The 26114-nt window shown below is 40.2% G+C and overlaps 1 protein-coding gene across 3 annotated transcripts in view; it reads right to left on the bottom strand.

Moving 5' to 3' along the window:
• Positions 1–26114, bottom strand: part of LOC137634769 (proton-coupled zinc antiporter SLC30A2-like) — a 138909-nt gene that overhangs the window by 6287 nt on the left and 106508 nt on the right. For all 3 annotated transcript variants that reach the window (XM_068367300.1, XM_068367299.1, XM_068367298.1), the window contains exons 3-6: positions 14992–15154; positions 10149–10302; positions 6156–6357; positions 5706–5946 (exon numbers count right to left, since the gene is read on the bottom strand). In XM_068367300.1, coding sequence (XP_068223401.1) covers positions 5706–5946; positions 6156–6357; positions 10149–10302; positions 14992–15154 — 760 coding nt within the window. The remainder of the gene's footprint in view (positions 1–5705; positions 5947–6155; positions 6358–10148; positions 10303–14991; positions 15155–26114) is intronic.

Here is a 26114-nt window from a genome sequence, read left to right as displayed (position 1 = left end):
TGGGGAGGTCCTGTGCAGTCTCCAAAAGGACTTTCCTCTACAAGGATAGAACAGGGAATTTAATATGACATAAAATACCAAAGAAACAATGTTTACCCTGTTATAAGGATAGTGCTTCAATGTTCAAAGCACAAACTCCAGTGTGCATAAGGGAGATCCACGGTTTCAGGCTCTATTGAACATATCACAGAACCTCCAATTAGATTTGTCAGACAATTGATAAAAAGTCATCCCATGAACCAATACTAATACAAGAGACAATACTTAACGGACACCTTGCTTCCATCCAGCCACCATTTTTCATATTTCGAGCAAGACTCGGGTGCCCCATTCCCTACAGGAGACTTGGAGGCCGCACAACACCCAAAAAGATGTTTTTTTTTTTTTCTTCTACAAAACCTCATTTTGCGGGTTAATGTGTTGGTTGGTCTCCAAGGACTAATACCAGAGCAATACTAGTGTAGACTCATCTACCATAAAGAGCAATCATCTACAACCAAGCAAACACCTCAAATTTGTATAAGAACATGCATACATATACCAAGGCACTTCCCCAATTTTGGAGGGTAGCCGACATCAAACAATGGAAAAAGGGGGACCTTTCCTCTACATTCCTTCCAGCCTGACAAGAGTAAATAATTTGTATATTTCCTACCTACAGTATATAAACCTAAATTCTGTGATAGGAGTATGATATCAGCAAAGCTGGAAACTAGGTTGTTTAAAACAGAATTTTAATAATAAAATTTCTTATTTCTATGCTCAACTGATTTCATATTTTTTTTGTCTCTATGCTTATAATGTCAACATTACTGCTTAAAATAAAAGAAACTCCCATTTTCTTTCCTTCCCATATAATAATGCCTCTAATAAAGCAATGAAATCAGCCTTTAACAACAACATGCTGCACATGCCAGATAGCTTCTTCTGTCTCAATTAGTGAAGAGGAGGGTGGCATGTATATGAACACACGAGTACAGTATAGAAATAAAAAAAATTTTCTTATTAAAATTCTGTTCATTTCAATGAACCTCTCTTGATACTAACATTACTGACTCCCACCCTTTACAAGTGGTGGGTAGCCAGTGAAGGAAATAGATAGATAGATCATTTTAATTATATAATCAATCAAATATAATCCTGCTCTTATCTTTTAAAGTTTTAAAGGCTACTCATGAATGAAAGACACAAGGGACAGTGACAATGACCACTTATATATATGCACAGTGCCCAAGGGCCCTTTTCACCGAAGGGAGGGCCAGGGATTGACTACTGATGAGTCATCATGTAGACCTATAAGCTTCCCCAAACCTCTAATCCAGCTCCATCGAGCAGTAACTGGATGAGTGCGGGTCCAGAGTTGAAACTCAATGTACTTAAAACCATTCCCCTATGGTCCACCAGAAGTTGCTTTCTAATAAACACACTAACCTGACTGGCCGAGTGCCAGAGAGGGAATTTAATACAACTAAATGTGAATTTTATTTTTGCATTTAATGGGGAAGTATTGAATTAAAAACAGAAGATAAAGACGACTAGTGAAATCTAACTAAGGCCCTTTGTGTAAATAGGCGTAGATGATGATTTAATATTTATGGACAGTGATGTAAAATCAGAACCGACATTTATTGAATGGATGTAAAGAGGGGTATTACTGTAATTTACATTTGTAATCAAAGCAGTCAACTACAAAAGAATAGGGAATGTGACTGAGCAACATTACCCCATACACAAGACCGCGCTGCTGGCTAGATATGTTTATGTTACACAAAGCAAGGACAAATTAGAATCCTATATGATTTATTAATTCAAACCAAACCACTGAAATTATGTTTGAATCACTGGGCAAAATAAAGAAATTGAAAAATAGAAGGCCTTATGTCATATCATGGACTAGTTAGTTGCCATCAACCAATAGAGTTCACCGAGTGGCAAGCATTTTGCAAAGAGAAAACAAAATTCAATTTTGGGATTGATGTTGTCACAGCTTGGATTAGAAGCAATAAGAACACCGGGGGAGTTTCACAAAAATAATGAGTCTGAAACTAGGCTAGTCTAACAAACCAAGTAAAACCAGGTTAAACTCAAAACAGGTAAAAAGGTGATGAAATACTTCATTTTAAAACTCCCATGACATCATGAAAATCAGGAGCTATAATGACATCACACACTGGAAACCTTAAAAACTCTCTCGTCTACATTATCCTATAATCTAAAATGAGGATTAAAATTTAGATATGGCTAACAATTCTTATGGAAGTGAGGAATGACTGGCATCATGCACAGTAAAGAAAAATGAAAAAAAAAACCACCGAAAGCGATTTTTATCTCTTATGGTAAAACTATTACTAAGTATGGTGGATTACTAATTCAAAGTTTTATCAATTGTCACAGCTTAAAGTAGATGCAGACACTCGCTTATAATGGAGCTTGGAAAGCAGTGCTGACTAGGTGCAAACTAAGCTCCCAAATAGAATTGTCTCCAGTATTAGTATTAGCTCTCTAAGATGACATGTTACAGGTTGTCAGATGAATTTCAGCACTGGAGGTGCTGTGATGGGTTCAACAGAACCTGGACATGTGGGTCTTCCTTATACACACTGCTATGCCAAGTTGAAATAACCTGGAGTATGAAAGAATATTTCTTTGGCATTTTAACATTAAATCATATTGGATTCTCTGTTCTTACCTTTACCAGAAAAGTTCTTGAAGACCACACAGCACCCTAATCCCAAAAAGACATTATGGAATGATTAAAAAAAAAAAAAATTAAAAGTAATTTGTATTTTTTTTTAATTATACAAACCTGAGTCCTTTAATAGGACTATGATTTCAGCAAAGCTGGAACTCAGCTGTTAAAACTTATAACAGCCCTGCACCCTCCCTGCCAGTTCACCGGGTACCCACTTTGACCTTCACCTAGTGCTTGCTATGTGGATGAGGAGGGAAGTATAACTTAAAGGACTCAGGTTTGTATAGTTATGAAAATAGAAATTACTTTAAAACACAGATGCAAATCCTCGTCCATTAACAAAAGACTTATCCTGAGGTGTGAGGAAGCACTTTAGCCAAACTGGATAGTTTATAATTCCGAGGATATCATATCCTTAGGAGGAGCATGTGTTAATTCAGATCTACCTCCTATGACCTGAAATTCAGGTAATAGGGCTAAGTTTGTCGTAGACAAACAGTTATGAAGGAACCTATATCCCTAAGGGATATGTTGTCTTCAATGTAAGGCTAAATAAAGTGTTTATCTTACTATCCATCCTCCCTCATAACTCAGCAAGCTAGCTTACCTACATTAAGGTCTGATCCAGCGACAAAAAAGTTTGAACGCTGCGCTTACAAGGAGAAGAGAAGAAAAGGCCAGATATTCTTCCTCTTATCTTGGACTGACATCGCAACCACTACCTTAGAAGTGATGGTTCGGTATGCTACAACACCTGATGAGCTGCTACCACAGATCCTAACGAAAACACATTTCCGTACATATTGGCTGTGAAGGATGTCTGGCGTTTTCTGACTACTTCAAGTAGTCAGTGTTTTCACAGGTCAAAGAAGAAACTTATCCGGACTGTTAGTTACTTCCGTAAGTGAGATGAAGAAACATTCAAACCTCAGGTAGACAGCCCCCTGTTTCCCACCCTTAGAATTAAGTAAAACTGCAGAAAAGCAAAGATGTCTACATCCCATGGATGTTGAAATGCGTCCACTAATGCCACTGCCTAGTCCAGAACTGGTGAGTAGTAAAATAGATGTTTCTTGTTGAGTTTCATCATAAAGAAGTAGATCATTGGGGAGCCCCATAAAGTGAAAAGACAACTGTAGTCCAACCACTTGTCCTTGTCGACTTAGGGTGTCGGCAATCACATTCCTGGCTACCGCACAGACAGCTTGACTGAGTTGTTCAGTGCCCACTCAACAGCCAGCATTGGCATCAAGAGAGTTGATTTAAGTTCCAGAAGACTGAAGTGCAGGCTCTTTCCACTTGTGACCATTGGCCTGGGTTAAATGCTGCTAATGGTATAGAAAAGGGCAAGCTACTCTTCTGAGTCTTGTGACCTGATCATCAGATGGAAAGACTCTATCCTTTGTAGAGTCTACTTATATCCCTAGATATTCCATCCATTGCATGCGAGATGATGGACTTTTCCATATTTACCACGATCCCCAGATCAGGGCAAAAGGAGAGAAGTTTGTCTGAATGATGAAGGAGACATTATTATTATAATTATTATTATTATTACTATTATTATTACTTGCTAAACTACAACCCTAGTTGGAAAAGCAGGATGCTATAAGCCCAGGGGCTCCAACAGGGAAAAAAGCCCAATGAGAAAAAGGAAACAAAATATTTCAAGAACTAACAATATTAAAATAAATATTTCCTATATAAACTATAAAAACTTTAACAATACAAGAGGAGGAGAAATAAGATAGAATAGCGTACCCGAGTACCCTCAAGCAAGAGAACACTAACCCAAGACAGTGGAAGACCATGGTACAGAGGCTATCGCACTACCCAAGACTAGACAACAATGGTTTGAATTTGGAGTGAACTTCTCCTAGAAGAGCTGCTTATCATAGCTAAAGATTCTCATCTACCCTTACCAAGAGGAAAGTGGCCACTGCACAATTACAGTGCAGTAGTTAACCCCTTGGGTGAAGAAAATTTTTTTGGTAATCTCAAGTGTTGTCAGGTTTATAAGGAGAGAGGATATGTAAAGAATATGCCAATAGTCCAGACTATTCAGTGTATGTGTAGTAGGCAAAGGTCACAACACGGTGGAAAAGTGAGTCCTGGATGGACTTACTCCACTTTTCCACCGTTCCTTCCACTTCCTCGGGTGGGAAAAGAGTTAGGCTCTGGCTAATCATGTCTTTCCTAAAAGTTATAGACAGCCCTGTTGACAAATTTGGAATCTGAATTCATTTTAAGAACCGAGTTAGTCCTACAGAAGTGCAAACGTGGTAGCATGCATGGTGACAACACAATTAGTGCAGCAATGTATGTGTGCATTTATATCATTGTCTTTCGAGGTTGCCTTACTGTGTGTCTTCGGTGAAGGAGTCACTGGAATTCTTTGGCAACGCTGTCTCTACCATGGGAGGAGAATCAGTAAAAACTCCTACTTAGGTCTACTTAGTCCATAAATGAAAAAAGAAGGGCAGAGCCCTTTCATTTCAAGCGGTAGTGAGAAGAGACTAAGGTGCAGCAAAGGTGAAAGAGTACACATAAGTTCTCTATTGATGGTGTGCACTGATGTCCCACTTCATCAGTTGTAATGACCTCATTGTCATCAGCCTACATTCACGATGGAATAAACACGACAATGCTGTTAAACAAGAAGTGTATATCAATAGATTACACAAAACTGTCGACTACAGTAATTGGGAAAACTACAAAACCTTTCTTCCTTCTTAAGTTCCCTCACACACAACAAACTACCAACAATTATCTAGAAACAAAAAAAAACTTTAAAACAACCAGTTTACAGTTGCGGAAGTACGTATGTACTCTAAAGCAGCTGAAAACAAAGAGGCTATTCAGTGAACTGGCAAGGAAGCAGGGGTGTTCTACTATCCTCTAGTAACTACCGACACCACATAATAAATACTAAAAGCCAAGTTCCAGCTGCGCTGAAATCATACTCCTATTAAAGGTTGGGGGTTTCCAGTAACAAAAAGAGAATTCTACTTACTTATGGCCAGATGAACAGAACATGCATTTTTGTCAAGTGTCAGAGCCCATATGTTCAGTGAGTGAACCATTTTCACTCCTTGAATTGTCATAAGGTTATTTGAGACAGTTGCATAGTCAATTCCATGGGGTGTTCCTTCCATAAGAACATGACTAAGATCCCTCATTATGGGTATGGTTGTGACAATAACCAAAACTGAGAAGATGAATGTACAAATGGGATCTGCAATCTTGTAATCTGGCTGGAAAATAGGTATAACAAAAACTGGATATTAGTATGGTTACTTGACAAACTTTCAACCATTATCCTTCCTTCTGTCAACTTTGAAGACTGAATATCATATGATTCAATGGTTTCATCAAACTACAGTATCTTATAACAATAATGCTGCTGTAAGCTTTGTAATGAGCATCTTAATTTTACACACAAAAAAAGGCATACTATACTCACATAAAACTTGATGACATATGCTGCTATCAATACTCCTATGCTTTGCAAAAGATCTCCGATTATGTGTATAAATGCTGCTCTTACATTGACATTGGTGTTAGAACCACTTGACTGCTGCTCTGATGATGCTCCGTGTGAATGACCATGACCTCCGTGACTGTGCCCGTGGCCACCCGATCCAGTATGCAGAACAACCCCAAGGCTACAATATAAAATAAGATGTGAGCACTACATGGTGCAAAATAGTGTACTATAAGAATAGTTTGGATTAGTAATACTGCAGTACAAATAGAATTATTATTCATTCAAAGGTGGTTAATAAAATATGACACTTTGAGAAGTCACTTGCTGATTTCAACATCTGGAATTGCAAATCTTGGATATAAGAACATGTAACAGTAACTACCTTACAGTAATCCCTTGACATATTACGGTAAATAAATAAAGCTACTGTATATCACGGATTCCTCATTACTGTATATCAAGGGTTTCTGCGGGATTTATTTAAGATTTGATAATTATTGCGTTGAAAATAGTCATTTTCTGCCTAGAAAATATACATCATACATACATATACCAGGACACTTCCCCAAATTTTGGAGGGTAGCCGACATAAAACAAATGAAAAAAAGGGGACCTTTCCTCTCTACGTTCCTCCTAGCCTGACAAGGGACTCAACCAAGTTCGGCTGGTACTGCTAGGGTGCTACAGCCTACCCTCTCCCATTATCCACCACAGATGAAGTTTCATAAAACTGAATCCCCTACTGCTGCTACCTCCGCAGTCATCCAAGGCGACCGGAAGAAGCAGCAGGGCCTATCGGAACTGTGTCACAATCGCTCGCCACTCATACATATTTCTAGCACGCTCTCTTGCCTCTCTTACATCTATCCTCCTATCACCCAGCGCTTCCTTCACTCCATCCATCCACCCAAACCTTTGCCTTCCTCTTGTACTTCTCCCATCAACTCTTGCATTCACCACCTTCTTTAGCAGAGAGCCATTTTCCATTCTCTCAAAATGGCCAAACCACCTCAACACATTCATATCCATTCTAGCTGCTAACTCATTTCTTACATCCGTTCTCACCCTCACTACTTCTTTCCTTAACCATATCTACTTGAGATACACCAGCCATACTCCTTAGACACTTCATCTCAAACACATTCAACTTCTGTCTCTCCGTCACTTTCATTCCCCACAACTCCGATCCATACATAACAGTTGGTACAATCACTTTCTCATGCAGAACTCTCATTACATTCATGCCCAACCCTCTATTTTCTACCACTCCCTTCACTACCCCCAACAATTTGCATCCTTTATTCACTCTCTGACGTACATCTGCTTCCACTCCACCATTTGCTGCAACAACAGACCCCAAGTAATTAAACTGATCCACCTCCTCAAGTAACTCTCCATTCAACATGACATACAACCTCGCACCACCTTCCCTTTTCGTACATCTCATAACCTTACTTTTACCCACATTAACTCTCAACTTCCTTCTCTCACATACCCTTCCAAATTGTGTCACTAAACGGCCGAGCTTCTCTTCCGCGTCTGCAACCAGTACAGTATCATCCGCAAACAACAACTGATTTACCTCCCATTAATAATCATTCTCGTCTACCAGTTTCAATCCTCGTCCAAGCACTCGAGCATTCACCTCTCACCACTCCATCAACATATAAGTTAAACATCCATGGCGACATCACACATCCCTGTCTCAGCCCCACTCTCGCTGGAAACCAATCGCTCACTTCATTTCCTATCCTAACACACGCTTTACTACCTTTGTAGAAACTTTTCACTGCTTGCAAGAACCTTCCACCGATTCCATATAACCTCATCACATTCCACATCGCTTTCCTATCAACTATATCATACACTTTCTGCAGATCCATAAACGCAACATACATCTCCTTACATTTTGCTAAATAATAGAGTAAATAGATTTTAAATAAATAAAAATGCAGCGGAATATTGTATAACACAGTAACCACATCTATAAAGAAAATTTTTTTTGGAAGAGGTTCATGAGTAGTCTCATGCAGAACAAACATTATTGCTGGTTATCTATATTCTGACTTTTGTATGTGCAGTGCTAGTACTGTATATCACATATTTACACATACACAAAACACAGTTTTTCTCAAACAGATGATAAAATTTAGTACTGTATTTGGAAACAAATTTGCTAAGAGGTAATGACTTTACTGATATGACTAACGACAACGTAAATCGTATGATCGAGGCCCACTCAAATCCATTAATAAAATGAGTGAAATTTGCAAGTAAGGATGAAGAAGAGGAGCCCAAAGATCCAGGGGGAAGAAGAGGAAGTCAGCCTAATTACACAGTGCCTCTCAAGTTTAGTCAAAATAGTAATAGAACTTTTGAGAATGGCTGAAGATTGGAACCCCCAGATGATTTACGCATTGCACTCAAGATATTCAATCGATGGAGCCATGGAATTCATAAGAACATGCCTACACATTAAAAAAGGCAGTGTGAGCAACTGCTGATTCCCATGTTCCTCACCTGCAAAAAAAAAAAATAAAAAAAAATCACAGGTGGTCTGTCAGCAAAAATAGAAAGTAACACGCTGTAAGATGACAATGATATTGCACCAGCTGATGATGGGCTTGCTTAAGTAGCATTTTTAGAAGAACAGTTATGCTCCTTGCTGAGCAGTACAGTTACCTAGTAATTGCCATCATCTACATTGTTCAGTACTGTAGTGATGTGGTTTTAATTTTTTTCTTTAATACGTAAGGATATGTCTAATGTAAAAGTAAGTTTTAGTTTAAAAAGTGTTTACGAGGGTAGAAAGGGTTTTTAAGAGTGTGGGGAGATTTTAGAAAAGCTAATATTACATAAATATAACAAAAAGATTATAAATTATAAAAACAATGAATAATATATATACCACCTAGTACTGTATCCATACAGTACTTGGCAGTTTTTTACCTAAAGCGATAGCCAAGGAAGTAGACTAACTATATTCTTTTATTCGTTACCTTGGCTTTTTTGTAACTATTCATGGTTAATTACTTTTTATAGATATAACCCAGAGAGTCTCTAGAACTTTAAATAAGGTTTTTCATATTACCCATCAATAATACATTTGCATGACTTTTGTCCCCCAAACACTCCACAATTCACCACCCTCTTTGTCGAAGATATAAAAGACCACACACTACAGGCACCAAAAAGGATCTTCAACTACTCGCAACCAAAATTTAAGTTTTCCTGAGAATACAGCTCTGAAGACACTTACAATAATTAGGATGTCATCAGAGCTAAAAAACGACAAGCTCATGATGGAGGCAACAGCATGGGATTACAGTCAACCACTGACCTTGCTGAGTTAAGTTCTCATACAAACTGCAAAAAGCTAGAGCTAGTACCTTCATCAAATATTTTGTAAACAAGGTGAATGAGACTACAGATATGAACATTGAAAATTCACAGGATCTGAAAAGGTCGTGTAAATCATTAATACAAATGTGGCTGAAGCTATGAATAGGAGTACAGTTTATAGTTTTGCGACACAAATTTTAAAATGATTTTCTCCACGGTCGGTAGAATCTTGTTTCGTATCACAAAGGATTTTTCATAATATGAGGCGAAAAAATCTTACTATCTCTTTGGTACCAAATATTTTTCTTATACAGAAACTTTCATATCAAGAGGTGTCACTTTACATTGATTTTTGGTTTATGTATGGGTATATAGGTATCGTATCAGTGAATGTGCCTTCATTTCCCTAAGTTCTTAACCAAATTATTGTTAATTTAAGTTAGCTTTTAGTTTTTTATTCCTCCAGATATTTTAACAGGCATGGACATCTAAAGGTTACTACTGTAATATATACGATAGTAGTAAGCTTTAAGTGCTATTGTAAACAATATTACTTTAAATGATCAAAAGTTAATTTTGGAGCCCTTTTAACACTTCACAACAGTATACAGTACAGATAATACTTACATTATATTAATAACGACCCCAAGAGCTGACACAATAATCATGACATCAGACTCTACTTCAAAGTCCATGGATGTTACACGTTCTACTGCAGCATACACTAGAATTCCAGTGATGAGCCATATCATCAAGACACTGACTACAGCTCCCAACACCTCTGAAAAAAGATAACAAATAATTAATAGTGCAGTACCGTAAAGTATGTAGCATAAAATTAAAAATTAGCACATAATTTACTTTACATTGCAACAGAGGCCAGTCAATAGGAGGGAAAGGGCTAAATACAAAAATAAAACATGGAAAGCAATAAGCTTTATTGTCTTCATAACAGGAAGCTTACTAACATTAATTTTGCCCTCCCTTACCACCCCGACATGGCTGGCATCTTGAACAAATGGCAGAAAAACTTTCTTTTTTGCAAATACTGTATCTCATTTGGGACTCACTTTAGCATAAAAACTAGATACATAAAATAATCTACATATTTTCCCTACAAAAACTTTTCTATTCATTTCTGCAATACATTGCATTTTTTTGGTACAAAAGGTGCAAAAATGGTTGCCTTTTTTTATTTTGTACCCCGAGCACTTGAATATCTTGTTTCTTGCATGCAATGTTAAAAAAAATGCTTCAAATTCCTAAATCAATTGTTTTCATTTTGTTTCAGGACTATGAAAAGGCACTGTAAATCTATCAAATAAATACCTTAATGTGAAACATGTCTTCATAGAGGAAATATTACATTTGTGATGGAAAGCTTCCTGAGGGCGAGAATAGAGATGTTAAAGAGTTGTAAAAATAATGATAAAATATACAGCAGCATTAAGTGGAAAGATGGAAAACATTTTCAGTTAGGACTGAAATGTGTGAAAGTGCATGATAAATATAGGAAGGTGTATATGAAAAAAAAAGAAGTGCTGAAACTTCCCAGCCAAAACAGGTAACCTCTCATGTGCTTATAACATCTCTGATAAGTCTAGAGTCAGATTTGATTTTGTTGTTTTTTAAAAACAAAGCAAAAAAAAAAAAACAACCAAGCAATTGTGAATCTGTGCATCTTATGGAAACTTCATGTTAAAAACACTATGAAATGAGAACTCATGAGTGGGGCAAAATACTATGTTCTCGCATATGTAATGTCGAGTAGTTAATTTAGTTGCTGCTGAGGCAAGATACCATAGAGCCTGCATGTGATTTAGTCACTTTGCTTGGAGGTAGGACTTCAAGGGGGATAGGGATGGCGGGCAAGTTTGTATAAATAGCTAAGGTTTATATAGTTAGCAAAAATACAAATTATCTACAAATTTGTCATTTGTTCCGTAACTGGAATACATACTACGCTATCTATTAGGGGTGACTCACCCATTAGGAAGGGTGGGCGTCCCTGCCAATCTGGCTTTTGGCTTTGCCCAGGGGCTCCTTATCTGAATATGTTAGTACTCAAAAATAAGGAATCCCTGCCCTCGCTAAACCTTACTACGCAAGATCCGCGGCCTACGCAAGCTGTGTGTTTAGACGTGCAGAAGTGTGACCGTCTAGGTAAAGTTATTCTGGGTCTATGTAGGAAAACCCTGATGTAACCAAGACTTCCCAATACCACCTCGCCAGGGTATGGGGACGCAAAAGTATTAGTTTAATACTAGGTACACAAGGGAGCATGGTTTACCTGCAGTGATTTGAGGTCAGCTTATGCAGAGAACCCAGGATGCTGCTTTCCCCACAAGAGGGTAGGATTAAGAAAAGAATAAGAGCTAGTCAAATCTTTTCATTCACGCAGACTAAAACCGGGTAACAGTGCCCTCAACCTTCTGCTACTTGTCCAATAAGGAGCTTGAGGTATACAACCAGCTGTTGTGCAGCCACCACCGGACCGATAGAGATCGTATCGAGTTCCTGTGGGTCACGTCTTGCAGGAGAAAGGTTGTGAAAGTCCAGAATAGGCGAGGAGGGAGAGAGGAAACAACCGCTCTCGATCCGAGCCAAAAGTAAAGTGACTAAATCACAGGTGTGTGAATGGGAGTGGTAACAAGCTACCCATCCCCCTACCCCTGCTAACTCGCGGTGTGGGTAGTTAACCCTCGCTAAATTTTAATGGCTCGTCATTTCAGTTCTGCTGAAAGTATAACCCCTAATAAATAGCGTGGTTTGTATTCCAGTTACGGAACAAAAGGAAATTAATAAACTATAGGAAAAGTAATAAACAATTAAAATAAAATTTTAAGAACAATAACATTAAAACAGATCTTTCATATATAAATTATATAAGGAGACTTATGTCCTGTTCAACATAAAAACATTTGCTGCAAATTTAAACTTTTGAGGTTCTACCGATTCAACCACCTGATTAGGAAGATCATTCTACAACCTGTTCACAGCTGGAATAAAACTTATAGAATACTGTGTAGCCTGTCATGAAATACAAAGCAAGAAAACTAACGCTATCATAGAAACCAACACTCCTAATAATGCAGCAAGAATTGGTATAGACTGCAATGACTACAACTGATAGCTTCCTGTTTTAGGTAGATAGTTGGGTACAAGGGTGGTAACTCCACCAGTGAGTATTCATTGCCTGTCCTAAATCACATTAAAGGAGGAAGTCACTCCTGGGAGATAATTTTCAAAACTAAATGATACAGGAAGTCTGCAAAAATAGTTGCAAACATTTTCACAACGCTGGTACCAAAATGGTGCACCATACGACAAAAATGATTTTCGACTACATAAGGAAACGGGGAGTATGAAAAAAATTGTTACTAACATTCTTACATGGCACAAAAATGGTACAACATATGACAAAAATGAATAGAATAGCTTTTATAGAGAATTTTATAGCGAGTCCCAAGCAAGATATCTCCAAAAAAGAAAAAAAAAATTACCACTATTTTTTTCAAGATGGCGGCCAATCCGAGGAAGTACAGTATTGGAGTACAAAATTAATGTTATAAAGTACCTTATTATAATGATAATAAAGCTTATTGTAGCTTTCCCTGACATTTTTCCTTATTTAACCCCTATTGACTGGCCTAGGTACTGTTACTTTCTTAAATGATAATAATGAACACAAGTTTGTAAAATATTTGACCACTACATTTATATTTTAAAATCACTTTCTATTATTCAAGTTACTCAGGAAAATGCAGCACAGGAAAGTAAATATTACACTTAAATTTTTGAAAACTATCAAATAATCTACCAAGCAACCACATATCTTAAGGAAAGGTAAAATTACAAGAACCACAACTGGATGACTGTTCTTTTTCATGATAATTATATCCTAGATATTTCTCTGAAAGTGGTAATCTAAGGATACCATATATTCCTACTCTTTGAACAATCTTCATAATGCTTCCATCCAGAAAGAAATCTGCTAACAAACTTATTGAGGGTTGAAAGACTAGGGCCAGTTTCTCAAGTAAAAAATACATACGACAATCCAGAGCTTTTAGGTAGCCAAGACCTTGGTGATGGTATTATACAGTAGTTAGTTGTAGGGCAAGAGGGCTGAAAAAATCATAATTTATTTTGGAAGAGTTTGAGAAAATTTCTTGAGAGAGGGATATTCAACAACTTGGTGGAAGCCAATAAAAATTACCAGTAAAGTTATTGATGGGGTACAACAACAGTACAAAAGTCAAGAAAGTGAAGAGGAACACTGGTGTAATGGACAGACTATAGGAGGATTTAGCAGAGCCAGTTAAAAGGAAGAGCAAAATAATAGCCAATAAATTAACTCTTTTACCCCCAGGCTTTTTGGAAATTTCCAACCCTTAACCCCCAGGGGGTTATTTTTTTCCCAGCACATTTTGCAGTATATTATTTTTAAATTGCTCTAACAGCCTTAATTTTTGTCATAGAGAGGTCAGGTTGGTCTCATTCTCTTGGAAAATGCCTGAATTTTCTCAAAAAATTATCAAAAATATGAAAAAAATATTTTTTAAAGCATATTTTTGCAAGGACGTACCGGTACGTCCATGGGGTTAAAGGGATGGCTTTTGTGAAACGTACCAGTACGTCCTTTGGGGGTAAAAGGGTTAATGTGCACTGATAAGTAGAAAATTGGTAGTGAAGCCAGAGGTCTGAATTATTGATAAAGATTCCCTTTATTTGGTCATCTTATCACTAGTGGAATAAGGAAATGGAAAAGGCTCCTCTTAGAAGAGAGAAATCCTTGGTTTTAAAAAATGGAAAACCAACAAAGGGATTATTTACATTAGCTTTTATTACCTTTAGAATCTTTGTTGTTTTATTACCATTTTAACATTCTTTAATAGAACCTGATTTTCAATAGTTAGGTAAAAACAATTTAATGGTACCTCACTGTCAATGGTCAAGTCAAAACACAGTCAGTTCCCAAGTTTTGATAAGTTTTCTCAAATTTAATTCTTGAATCAGTACACTACTTATAATAAATGCTTATTAGTTAATATGAGATTTAAATTTTCTCCAGCAAAACCCTGAGTAAATGTCAAATTTACCGCTTATTTTAACCCAACAACCTTCTGGAATTTATTAATCATCAAACAACATTAATTGTAAAGAAAACTCATGCCTATAAAGTTTAATGGCAAGACTCTCATAAGGATTACCAAAATAATTTGTTCCTGAATGAGAGGTGAAAATCAGGGCAGGGTGATGTTAATGATGAAGATAGCAGTAAAAAATGAAAAAAAAATACATTACGTGAAAAGGGAAAGGCATTAAGTGATGTAACTTGGAGCTGAAAAAACATTGCACTGAACCTCAAGTACCATCTACAGTGTGGCTTACTGTAAAAGACTACATCACATAGTGAATAGCCACAATTATTAAATTACAATTGTAATGAGAAAGTGTGTTACATTACCTGCTCTATGGTACCCAAAGTTCATTTTTCTAGAAGCTGGCTGCATTCCAATAAAAATTGCGACTAAAGATACGATGAAAGATGTTAAGTCACTCAGGAGATGGGCAGCATCTGACATGATTGCTATACTATTTGCAAGATAGCCTCCCACAGCTTCACCAATCTAATGAAAGAAAATCCAGATTTCAAGACTAAATTTTATAATACAATGAACTGACAATAAAATAAGAACATGCAAGTTTCTTGATTGATAACCATTTAAATAGCTTTCCTTCCAAATAATTTTTATCATCATAAGAATGTTTTACGAAAATCCATAAAAGACAATAATATTGTCGTTATTTTTCCACTAAAAAACCTAAAATATAGCATATAGTGAAGAATACTTACAGAAAAAGTTTGCATGCAGTTGAAGTGTAAAATCTAATAAGAAAGGCTTCTCATAAAAAAGAAACATTTAAGACTGGATTGTATAGTGCATACGATAAACATATACTGTACTCAACAATGGATTTTTAATGCACACAGAAGTTACAAGACTTGGCACTATACAAGATGTTAAACTACAAGGGGTCCTCGACTTACGACATTGATCCGTTCTTAATACGCGGTGTAACCCAAATTTCAGTGTAAGTCGCAACATACATAAATTACTCTATACATACTGTACTGTAAAGTATTGTACTATAATAAAATGTAACAAATGACATAAAAAAGTATTAGAAAAAGAGAAAACAATTTCTTACCACATGAATTAAAGTAAATATTAATAAAAAAAAAAAAAAAAAAAAACAGTTCCTTACCTTATTCCTATGGTTGGCTTGCATACTGGAAGAGATGTTGCAAAGGACGGAGAGACAAGTTTATTGTGGAGAGGAAGTTGCAGAAGATGCTGGAGAAATTGGGGCAGGTGAGTTAGGATTCTCTGGAAGTGAGACAGAAGATAGTGGAGAAGCTGGGGCAGGTGAGTCTGGAGGTGAGGCAGAACCTACAGAAGGTGGTGGAGAAGCTGGAGTAGTAGAGACAGCTGAGGTAGACGGTAGAGGCTCTGTAACAATAGAGGCAGCCGAGGTAGACGGTAGAGGCTCTGTAGCAATAGAGGCAGCTGAGGTTGAGGGTAAAGGCTCTGTTGTTGGCAAATCTGGAGTAGTAGAGGCAGCTGATGTAGAGGGTGCAGGTCTCTCTTCTTTCTTAAAAAATCACTCCAGGTTAGACTGGACAGACAGGATCCTCTTCTCATCCAAGATCTCCTTGTAACACTGCAGTAAATCCATGATGCCTCTGGAAACCCTAGTGAACCTTTCCATGTTAGGATCCTGAGCCTCAAAAGTTGCCAACGCTTGCTGTATCTCAGCAAAACCTTTTGACAAGCCCTGCCTTGTGAAAGCCTTAGCCTCTAGGGTGGGGTTTTCTTCTTTTTCCTCTAGGATCTGCTTCTCCAGTTGTATCAAGTCCCCAGCAGATAACTCCTCTCCATATTCCAGCAGCTCTGTAACATACTCAACCTCCACTTCCAGATCGATTTCCTTACTCAGGGCAACAATGTTCTTATTAACATGGTCAACTGTGTCCTTAAACTCATGGAAATCAATTCACAAATTAAGGACATCGTTTCCTCCATACACCATTCATGTTTGTAATCTTCACATCCTCCCAGGAATCAGAGTCAAGTCCTACTTTGTTGAAGTTGCCTGTAATGCCAAAGCAATTGTCCTTCGGCGTAGTAGGCCTTGAACTAAGCAATCACACCTTGGTCCATAGGCCGTAAAAGGGCCGCAGTATTAGGTGGAAGGTAAACCACCTTGACATTAGGGTGAAAGTCTCCCAGCTAGGCAGGGTGTCCATGGGCATTGTCCGGCACTAGCAACTCCTTAAAGGGGATACCCTTTTTGGTGCAATACCGCTCCACACTAGGCACAAAATGGTTGATAAACCAGTCTTCAAACAATGCAAGTGTCACCCATGCCTTATTATTTGCCTTCCAAATGACTGTGAATTGACTTTTCCAAATGCCCTTGAGTGCCCTTGGATTTTCAGCCTGATACACCAGCAATGGCTTCAGTTTGAAGTCGCTAGCAGCATTTATCCCAAGAAGTAAAGTTAGCCTCTCCTTGCTGACTTTATGACTTCTCCTCCTTTGCAATATATGTGCGGTTAGGCCTACGCTTTCAAAATAAACCTGTCTCATCCATGTTCAACACTTGATAAGCAGAATAACCCCCCTCCCTAATTATCTCAGCTAATTCACATGCTATTTCTCATCCCCACTAGCAGCTTCAATTGGCACTTTAAGGTTATGGTAATTGGCACGAGCCTTAAATCACATAAACCAACCCCTACTAACCGAAAACTCTTCACTTTCACTTTCTTCCCTCTTTCTTTTTTCAACGCTTCAAACAATCTTTTCGCCTTCTCCTGAATCACCATAAGGTTCACCGGAATACACCGTTGATTTTGATCTTCCAAACAAGGCATAAATCATACATACATATACCAAAGGCACTTCCCCCTATTTTGGGGGGTAGCCGACAACAACAAGAAACAAAACAAAAAAAGGGGACCTCTACTCTCTACGTTCCTCCAGCCTAACCAGGGACTCAGCCGAGTTCAGCTGGTACTGCTAGGGTGCCACAGCCCAACCTCCCACATTTCCACCACAGATGAAGCTTCATACTGCTGAGTCCCCTACTGCTGCTACCTCCGCGGTCATCTAAGGCACAGGAGGAAGCAGCATAAATAATTTTTCCAATTCAATAATTAAACCACTATCCTGCTTGGTTATCACTGTTGATTTCATAGGATCACATCCTTTCACATGATCAACGATGCCCTCTTTATCCTTAGGAATGGTAGCCACGGTTGAATGATTAAGGCCAAGCGACCAGCAAATGTTCGTAGGCGTTTCACCATTTTCAGATCGCTTAATAATGTCTAATTTCACTTCCATGGTGATGGCCATTCTTTTTTTTGATGCACTACTATCAGAAGAATCCCCTTGCGCTTTGGAGCCATACCGAAGGACAAAAAGTTAAAAAAAAACCATCAAACAGGTGAGAGAAACGGCGTACACAACCAAAATGGCGTATCACTGAAACTGAGTGACGCGACTTACGCCGTCTTCTTCACCCACAAACGAAACAAAGCGTATTCATCTGCTGCGTGCTAGAAACTAGTTCGCAATTGTTTACGTCACTTACGCCGCTAACGACGTAAGACGGAACGATGCTTAATATTACTTTTTATATTTTCATGGGGCGTGTTCGTAACCTCACAACAGCGTAAATAGGGACCGTCGTAACCCGAGGACTCCCTGTACTGAACAAACCAAAACTTCAAAAACAAAGAATAATTTTTCTTATATGTGCATGTTAAATGAGTGAATAGCTAGTACAAAAAACCAATCAAAAAGCTGATAATAGTATTAATCGTAAAAAACACAAATTTTATATAACAGTATTAATCGTAAAAAACACAAATTTTAAAGGAAATTTGTATTTTTCCTAGATATACAAACCTGAGACCTTTAATAAGACTATGACTTTCAGCAAAGCTGGAACAGCTACTTAAACTTTTAACATAATAGTAGTACAGTAGACCGCCGCCATACGACATTAATCCGTTCCGGAGTTGGTATCATATGGTGAAAATGTCGTATGGCGGGCGATAGAATAGATAATGCGTGCAAAACCCCAGGTAAAAACATCAAAATTTTATATACATATTAAAAATTAGTAACAAAATAGTATAGTAAGCACTATACTACAGTATACAGTACTTATATATAATATACATGTAATGTACAGTATATAATTAAATAACATTATGAATAAAAATTATATGGGTAGTGGGTGGAGGCAGAGGGGGGAGGAGACGGCAGATATAAAAACGTATCAATGCTAATTATGTTATGTACACTTAATAATAAATTTATTCTTATTATTAAACACTTAAAATTACAAATGCTTTTTTTCATTATTTTTGTCTTTTGAAATTCATTTTATGATTTTTCTTTTAGTACTTAAAAAATTACTCTTTTTTTAGCTTTTTTGATAGAATCACTTATATCATCTTTGCTTTCTGACACTTCTCTTTTGGAAAAATATCTATCCAAAGAAGCCTGTTTCTGACGACTCTTCAAAATATTTCTAAAATGACTCATACACTTGTCACTAACACTCTCCAGAAGACGACCTCGGTGTTTTTATTCAATGAATCTCGTAAGGTTTTCATACCAACCGATAGCTTCCCTTATTTCTGCCGATGTCGTTTCTTCAATCTCCCCCCCGTCCTCGCCACCACTAGAGCTGTGCTCTTCTTGAATGATGGTCAACTGCATTGCCTCCAACTGCTTCAAGTCTTCAGGTCTTCAGTTGTAAGCTCCTCTCTTTTCTCCTCGATAAGGTTATCGACGTCAGCCTCATCGACAACAAGCCCCATGCGCATGCCTTCTTCGTACTTCTTTATTATCTCCAACTTCGTTTCCATAGTAATCATCATCTTACTTTTCCCTTTAACATCACTAGCAATCTTGGGACCCATGGCTAACGAATTAAAGTTGGAATTAAGCACTAAATTGCACAAAAAATATGACATCGCAAACACTCACACGAAATCAAGTCTAAGAAACGCACACGAGATTCTGAACTGAGCGTGCGATTAACAAAGAGAGAGAGAGAGAGGCAGCATCTCTCTCAGGCATTGTGGCAGGGATTTCGGCCAACTATGTATCGGCATCTTAGTGACGCCGACCAATAGCAGACCAGCTTCTTAGTGACGTTTGCAGTGACGTATGAGCGTGGTGTGAGGCGAGTGACTCGCACAGTTGTACGCGTAAAAACCACAAAGTTTGAATTTTGGAATTCGATGCCGTAAGGTGGGGAAAATGTCGTAACGAGGGGACGAAAAAACATCGTATTCCACACCGTAACGTGAAAAAAACGTAAGCTGGGGACGCCGTACCCTGAGGGTCTACTGTAGTAGCTAGCAGATGACTGGACGGCCCTACTAGCTCGCCAGGTAGCCTAATTTTCACATTGACCTTAACAATGAGCTTGCAGGGTGGTTGAGGCAGTAAGTGTACTTTAAAGGTTTGCACTGCTATGAAAAATGACAACTTTGGAAGTAATTTGTATTTTTCCAAACGTACAAACCATTAGCTATTTAAAAGGAATTATCTTTCAGTGAAGCTAGAAGACTAGCCATTAAGACTTTAATACAAGGTGGCAACCACTCAACCACTAGTTAGTGGAAGGATAGAGGGGGTATCCAGGATAACCAGGTACCTCCACCCACTCACACAACAGTGGTATCTCACCACTTTCGATAGCAGGCAGGACTTATGGGGGACAGGTGATGGCAGGACAATTTGATTAAATAACTTAAGGTTTGTACATAAGGAAAATTAAAAATTACTTCCAAATTCGTCATTTGTACCGACACTAACAAACCTAACGCTATTTAATGGGAATGACTTCCCCGTCAGAGGGGCGGTAGTCGGACTTCTGGCTTGGTCACTGCCCAGGGTTTTTACCTGTACAGATTTAGACTGTAACTGGGAAAAAACATTGACACCTTGCTAAAAGGAGACATTGTGTAATGTGCCCGTAGCGGTCTGAGCAACCTGTGTGGTTGTGAGAAACTAGCAATGTGACTGTCTATGTCAGAATATTCAAGAGTTTATAAATAGGAATGTGATTCAAATATAGACGATCCCAATACCCACTTCGCGGGGGATATCATGGATGTGTACGAGCATGAAGACTATACAGTACTAGGTTACAAAAGGGAATTGGTTATTACCTGCATATAGATGACGCCAACACGCAGAGAACCCATGGTGCTGTTCCCCAAGAGAGAGGAAGATGAAAGAAAAGAGCCAGTCATTCTTAATCATTCATACAGACTAATCACAGGTAACCAATGCCTTCAACCCTCTGCTACTTGTCCAAGAAGGAGCCAGAGGTAATTTAAACCACCTGTTGTGCAGCCACCAGAGGGAAGTGGGCGTTGAAAGTGGTCTAACGTTTCCACACACCTGCGTCACAAGGTACAGTACTGTAGTTGCATTTAAACGACAGAAACGTGCTTATGCCCCTGACGTCATGAGCTCTAGGTCGTCAAGTGGGAGGAGGATCAGGATTCAGTGCAAGGTTAATGACCCTGCGAATGGTATTCTTCGCAACCCTCCTCTTGACCCTCCTGTGCTAACAAAAAGCGCTGGCACGCGGGGACAATTTGCTGCAGTGTGTTTAAGATAATATCTCAATCTCCTCACTGGGCAAAGTAACAGTTGATCTGGATCATCGGTTACAGAACAAAGACTCGCGATCTGGAAAGCCTCGAACCTAGGATCCATGACTGATGGATTTTGAGTCTTGGCAACAAACTCAGGGACGAAGCTGAGTGTCACCTCCCCCTCTCCCCTTGAATGGGCGATGTCATAGGATACACCATGAACTTCACAAACTCTCTTTGCCGAAGCTAAAGCGAGCAGAAACACCATCTTCAAAGTGAGATGGAGATCTGTAGCCTGGGATAATGGTTCATAAGGAGGGCCCTTCAGGGACAGAAGGAAGCGAACCACGTTCCAAGCAGGAGGTCTAACTTCCGACTAGGGGCAAGTGATTTCATAGCTTCGTATGGGGAGAGAAAACTACAAAGAAGAGGAAAGACCGACTCCTTTCAGTCTATAGGCCATGCTTAAGGCTGACCGGTAGCCTTTCTCCGCCAAAACCAAGAGGAGCTTTTCTTCCCTAAGGTATACAAGGAACTCCGCTATTATTGGAACAGTGGCATCGAGAGGAGATATACTCTTTCCTCGACACCAACCACGGAAGTTTGCCCACTTTGCCTGGTAGACTGAAGTAGAGGATCTTCGGAGGTATTCAGACATCCTTTTTGCAACCCGTTGCAAAAAGCCTCTCTGAGAAAGGAAATGCTGGATAGTCTCCAGGCATGAAGATGTAGTAAAGCTACTGCTTTGTGGAATATCTTCTTGTGTGGTTGTCTGAGTAGATCTGGTCGTGGAGGGAGTTTCCACGGTAGCCCTATCAGAAGCAGCAGAATGTCTGGAAACCATTCCGTGTGATGCCATAGCGGAGCTATGAGTGTCATGCATAAGTTATTGGGTGCTCTGGTCTTGTTCAGCACCCTTCTGATCAGACAGAACGGGGGCAATGCCTACCCATCAATGTTGTCTCACTGTTGTTCGAATGCATCTTGCCAGAGAACCTGAGGGTCAGGGACTGGGGAACAGAAGAGCGGGAGCCTGAAATTCAGGAAGGTTGGGAACAGGTCCAGTCGGGAACCCACTAAGTCAGTACTTTGTTGGCAATCAGATTGTTCAAAGACTATTCGGAGCCCACTATATGAATCGCTCTGCTCTGATTGTCTGAGAGGACAGTACATTCCTTTTGCCCGGAATGAAGCATGCTGATAGGAACACCAAATGCTCTTCTGACCATCGCAGTCTCTCTACTGATAGATGACATATGGGCTGCGAAAAAGTACCCTTGCTTGTTCATGAAGCCACTACTGTGGTGTTGTCGCTCATGAACAACACTGAGTGACCTGCCAGGAACTGTTGGAACTATTTGAGAGCTAGAAAGGAAGCTCTCATTTCTAGATTTGTGCTAGTACCTTTCGGACTCGGACCAAAGCGCGGAGCCCATGTGGTGCAGCAAGTGGGGCCCCCACCCTTTTGATTAGAGAATGCAATCTTGGAAGTACAGGGTGGTTTTAGAAGAGGTAGGGGTTGTATGAATCAGATTTTTACAGTTAGGCAGATATGCGAGAAATATTTAGCAAAAGGTAAGGAGGTGTATGTTGCGTTTATGGATCTGGAGAAAGCATATGATAGAGTTGATAGGGAAGCAATGTGGAATGTGATGAGGTTATATGGAGTTGGTGGAAGGTTGTTGCAAGCAGTGAAAAGTTTCTACAAAGGTAGTAAAGCATGTGTTAGAATAGGAAATGAAGTGAGTGATTGGTTTCCGGTGAGAGTGGGGCTGAGACAGGGATGTGTGATGTCGCCGTGGTTGTTTAACTTGTATGTTGATGGAGTGGTGAGAGAGGTGAATGCTCGAGTGCTTGGACGAGGATTAAAACTGGTAGGCGAGAATGACCATGAATGGGAGGTAAATTAATTGTTGTTTGCGGATGATACTGTACTGGTAGCAGACACAGAAGAGAAGCTTGACCGACTAGTGACAGAATTTGGAAAGGTGTGTGAGAGAAGGAAGTTGAGAGTTAATGTGGGTAAGAGTAAGGTTATGAGATGTACGAGAAGGGAAGGTGGTGCAAGGTTGAATGTCATGTTGAATGGAGAGTTACTTGAGGAGGTGGATCAGTTTAATTACTTGGGGTCTATTGCTGCAGCAAATGGTGGAGTGGAAGCAGATGTGCGTCAGAGAGTGAATGAAGGTTGCAAAGTGTTGGGGGCAGTTAAGGGAGTAGTAAAAAATAGAGGGTTGGGCATGAATGTAAAGAGAGTTCTATATGAGAAAGTGATTGTACCAACTGTGATGTATGATCGGAGTTTTGGGGAATGAAAGTGATGGAGGGACAGAAAGTGAATGTGTTTGAGATGAAGTGTCTAAGGAGTATGGCTGGTGTATCTCGAGTAGATAGGGTTAGGAACGAAGTGGTGAGGGAGAGAACGGGTGTAAGAAATGAGTTAGCAGCTAGAGTGGATATGAATGTGTTGAGGTGGTTTGGCCATGTTGAGAGAATGGAAAATGGTTGTCTGCCAAAGAAGGTGATGAATGCAAGAGTTGATGGGAGAAGTACAAGAGGAAGGCCAAGGTTTGGGTGGATGGATGGTGTGAAGAAAGCTCTGGGTGATAGGAGGATAGATGTGAGAGAGGCAAGAGAGCGTGCTAGAAATAGGAATGAATGGCGAGCAATTGTGACGCAGTTCCAGTAGGCCCTGCTGCTTCCTCCGGTGCCTTAGATGACCGCGGAGGTAGCAGCAGTAGGGGAGTCAGCATTATGAAGCTTCATCTGTGGTGGAAATGTGGGAGGTTGGGCTGTGGCACCCTAGCAGTACCAGCTGAACTCGGTTGAGTCCCTGATTAGGCTGAAGGAACATAGAGAGTAGAGGTCCCCTTTTTGTTTTGTTTCATTGTTGGTGTCAGCTACCCCCCAAAATTGGGGGAAGTGCCTTGGTATATGGATGGATGGATATGGAGCATCAATTCCGAGGTAGGGACGAGAAGATCTATCGCTCTGCGGAGGTTCTCCTCTGTCACCCACCACTGAAGATCTGTCCTCTGCTGTCGTCCCATGGGGACGAAAGTATCCGGGGAGCAGGTGTGCTGGCTCCACCTGGATTTCAATTGCCACTGAACCGAACAAACCCTGAGGCAACCGTTGGGCACTAGATGGACCAGGAATGCCAGGTGACCTAGAAGACACAACCACTGTTGAGCTGGAAGCTCATCTCATATGAAGAAGTGGCTTGCCTCAGCCTGCGTACTCTGTCATCTGATGGAAAGACTTTCTGAAGATTGGTGTCAATTATCATAACCAGGATACCATACACAAATCCCGGAGATTATACAAAGGATTTGTCCCGAGCTGCATCCACCTCTGCCAGCGGCATTACAGGCAACCCCTGACTGGTGGGCTGGTGAGAGGATCACGGCCCTCTAGCAGGAGTGACCTCTAATACTACCTCTCCCATCTTTACCTCCTCTGGAGGGTTTTGAACCCTTTGGGTCTTCGACAGGAAAGTGCTATTGTGACATCTTTTTGGAGGACCCTGCTGTCCTACTGGACGAGGGTTTGGTGGACTGCAGCTGTTTCTTGGGAGGTGGAGGAGCATTCCCATAGGGCCTGGTTTTCAAAGTCCTCAGAAGAAGAGAATCCTTAGGGGATTTCCTCCAACATTCAGCCAACCTCTCGATATCCTCTGGGTTGAAGACAGGTTTCTTCTAGAGAGGAGTTCCTGAGCCTGGACACCTCAGCTCTAGGAACTTGCCTATGGAACCTTTCAATCACTCCATCTCGACTCTTGAGGATCATATTTGCCCAGAGGTTGACTACCTGGTGGGAGAGGAACTCCAGGGTCCAAGTGCTGGACATGAGAAAGGTCTCCATGGACCTCCTGGTGCTTTCCTTGGATCAGTTCTCAGTCCGTACAAGGTGGCCCTGAGCCCAACCATAGATCCAGCCATGAATCAGCCTGCATGGTAAACTTCACGACTTTCTCCATATAGATGAGCTCTGAGGCACAGAAGGCGCCTGAAAGCCCAGCAAGCCTCTCTATGGCGATTCCTCTTGAGAGAGATTCCAGACCGGGTTCCAACGTTAAAGCTGGGACAGGTTTGTCTTCAACCTCGTACTGTAATGCCTCCTCTGTTGGACAAAAGGAGTCAGACGATGAACCAGTAGGATGGGAGCTAGAGGAGCCAGATAACTGAGAGATCCCCTTCTTCCAGGCTACTGTCAGTCCCTCAGACCAGGGCATAATTGAACTGGTCTTAGGGGGTCTCTGTGTACCAAACATGTGGTCCAGGACCGTGTTCCTACCCTCACGAGGAGTTACCCCTGGGTTAGACAACTCGTCGATAACTCTCATGCACACAAGGACTTGCTGGAAGGTGGATTTGGACTCCTGTCCTCCACTTCAGATTGGAATTTTGGATTTGCTGCCTTAGGGAAGTTGTCTTCGTCCAATTCCCGGAAATCCTCCACAATCACCCATAGAAGCCTGGAGTTGTCAGGGTCGTCAATAGGAGGGACTTCTCGAGAGGGACTCGCCACAGGGGAACCTCTAGCCCTCTCTTACATGAGGGCTTCATGTGCCTTCACGTTCTTAGGGACGGTCTTCGTGCCCTTAGGCTCCCTACAGTACGGAAAATGCTCCTACACCAAGGAATGTTTGGAGGTGCCTACCATTCCTTAGGGGCCTGAACATCTCTTGCCTGAGGTTCTAGATCCTCCAGAGGTGGTCTGGAGGAAGGCCGTAGTTCGGGCGGAACTATCTCAATAGGAGAAGGCCTGAAGGAGGGCACATGAGAAATCTCACAAGGAGAGCCAATGTCCCAGCTCACTCTAGGTTGAAGGATGTCTGCGTGTGGAGAGTCCTGCTTCGGCATCCTCTTCCTGTTTAGCTGAAATGA

Source organism: Palaemon carinicauda, chromosome 45 (assembly GCF_036898095.1).
Source record: "Palaemon carinicauda isolate YSFRI2023 chromosome 45, ASM3689809v2, whole genome shotgun sequence".
Taxonomy (NCBI): Eukaryota; Metazoa; Arthropoda; class Malacostraca; order Decapoda; family Palaemonidae; genus Palaemon; species Palaemon carinicauda.
The sequence above is the reverse complement of the archived record's forward strand: the minus strand, read 5'-3'. Positions and strand labels throughout refer to the sequence as shown.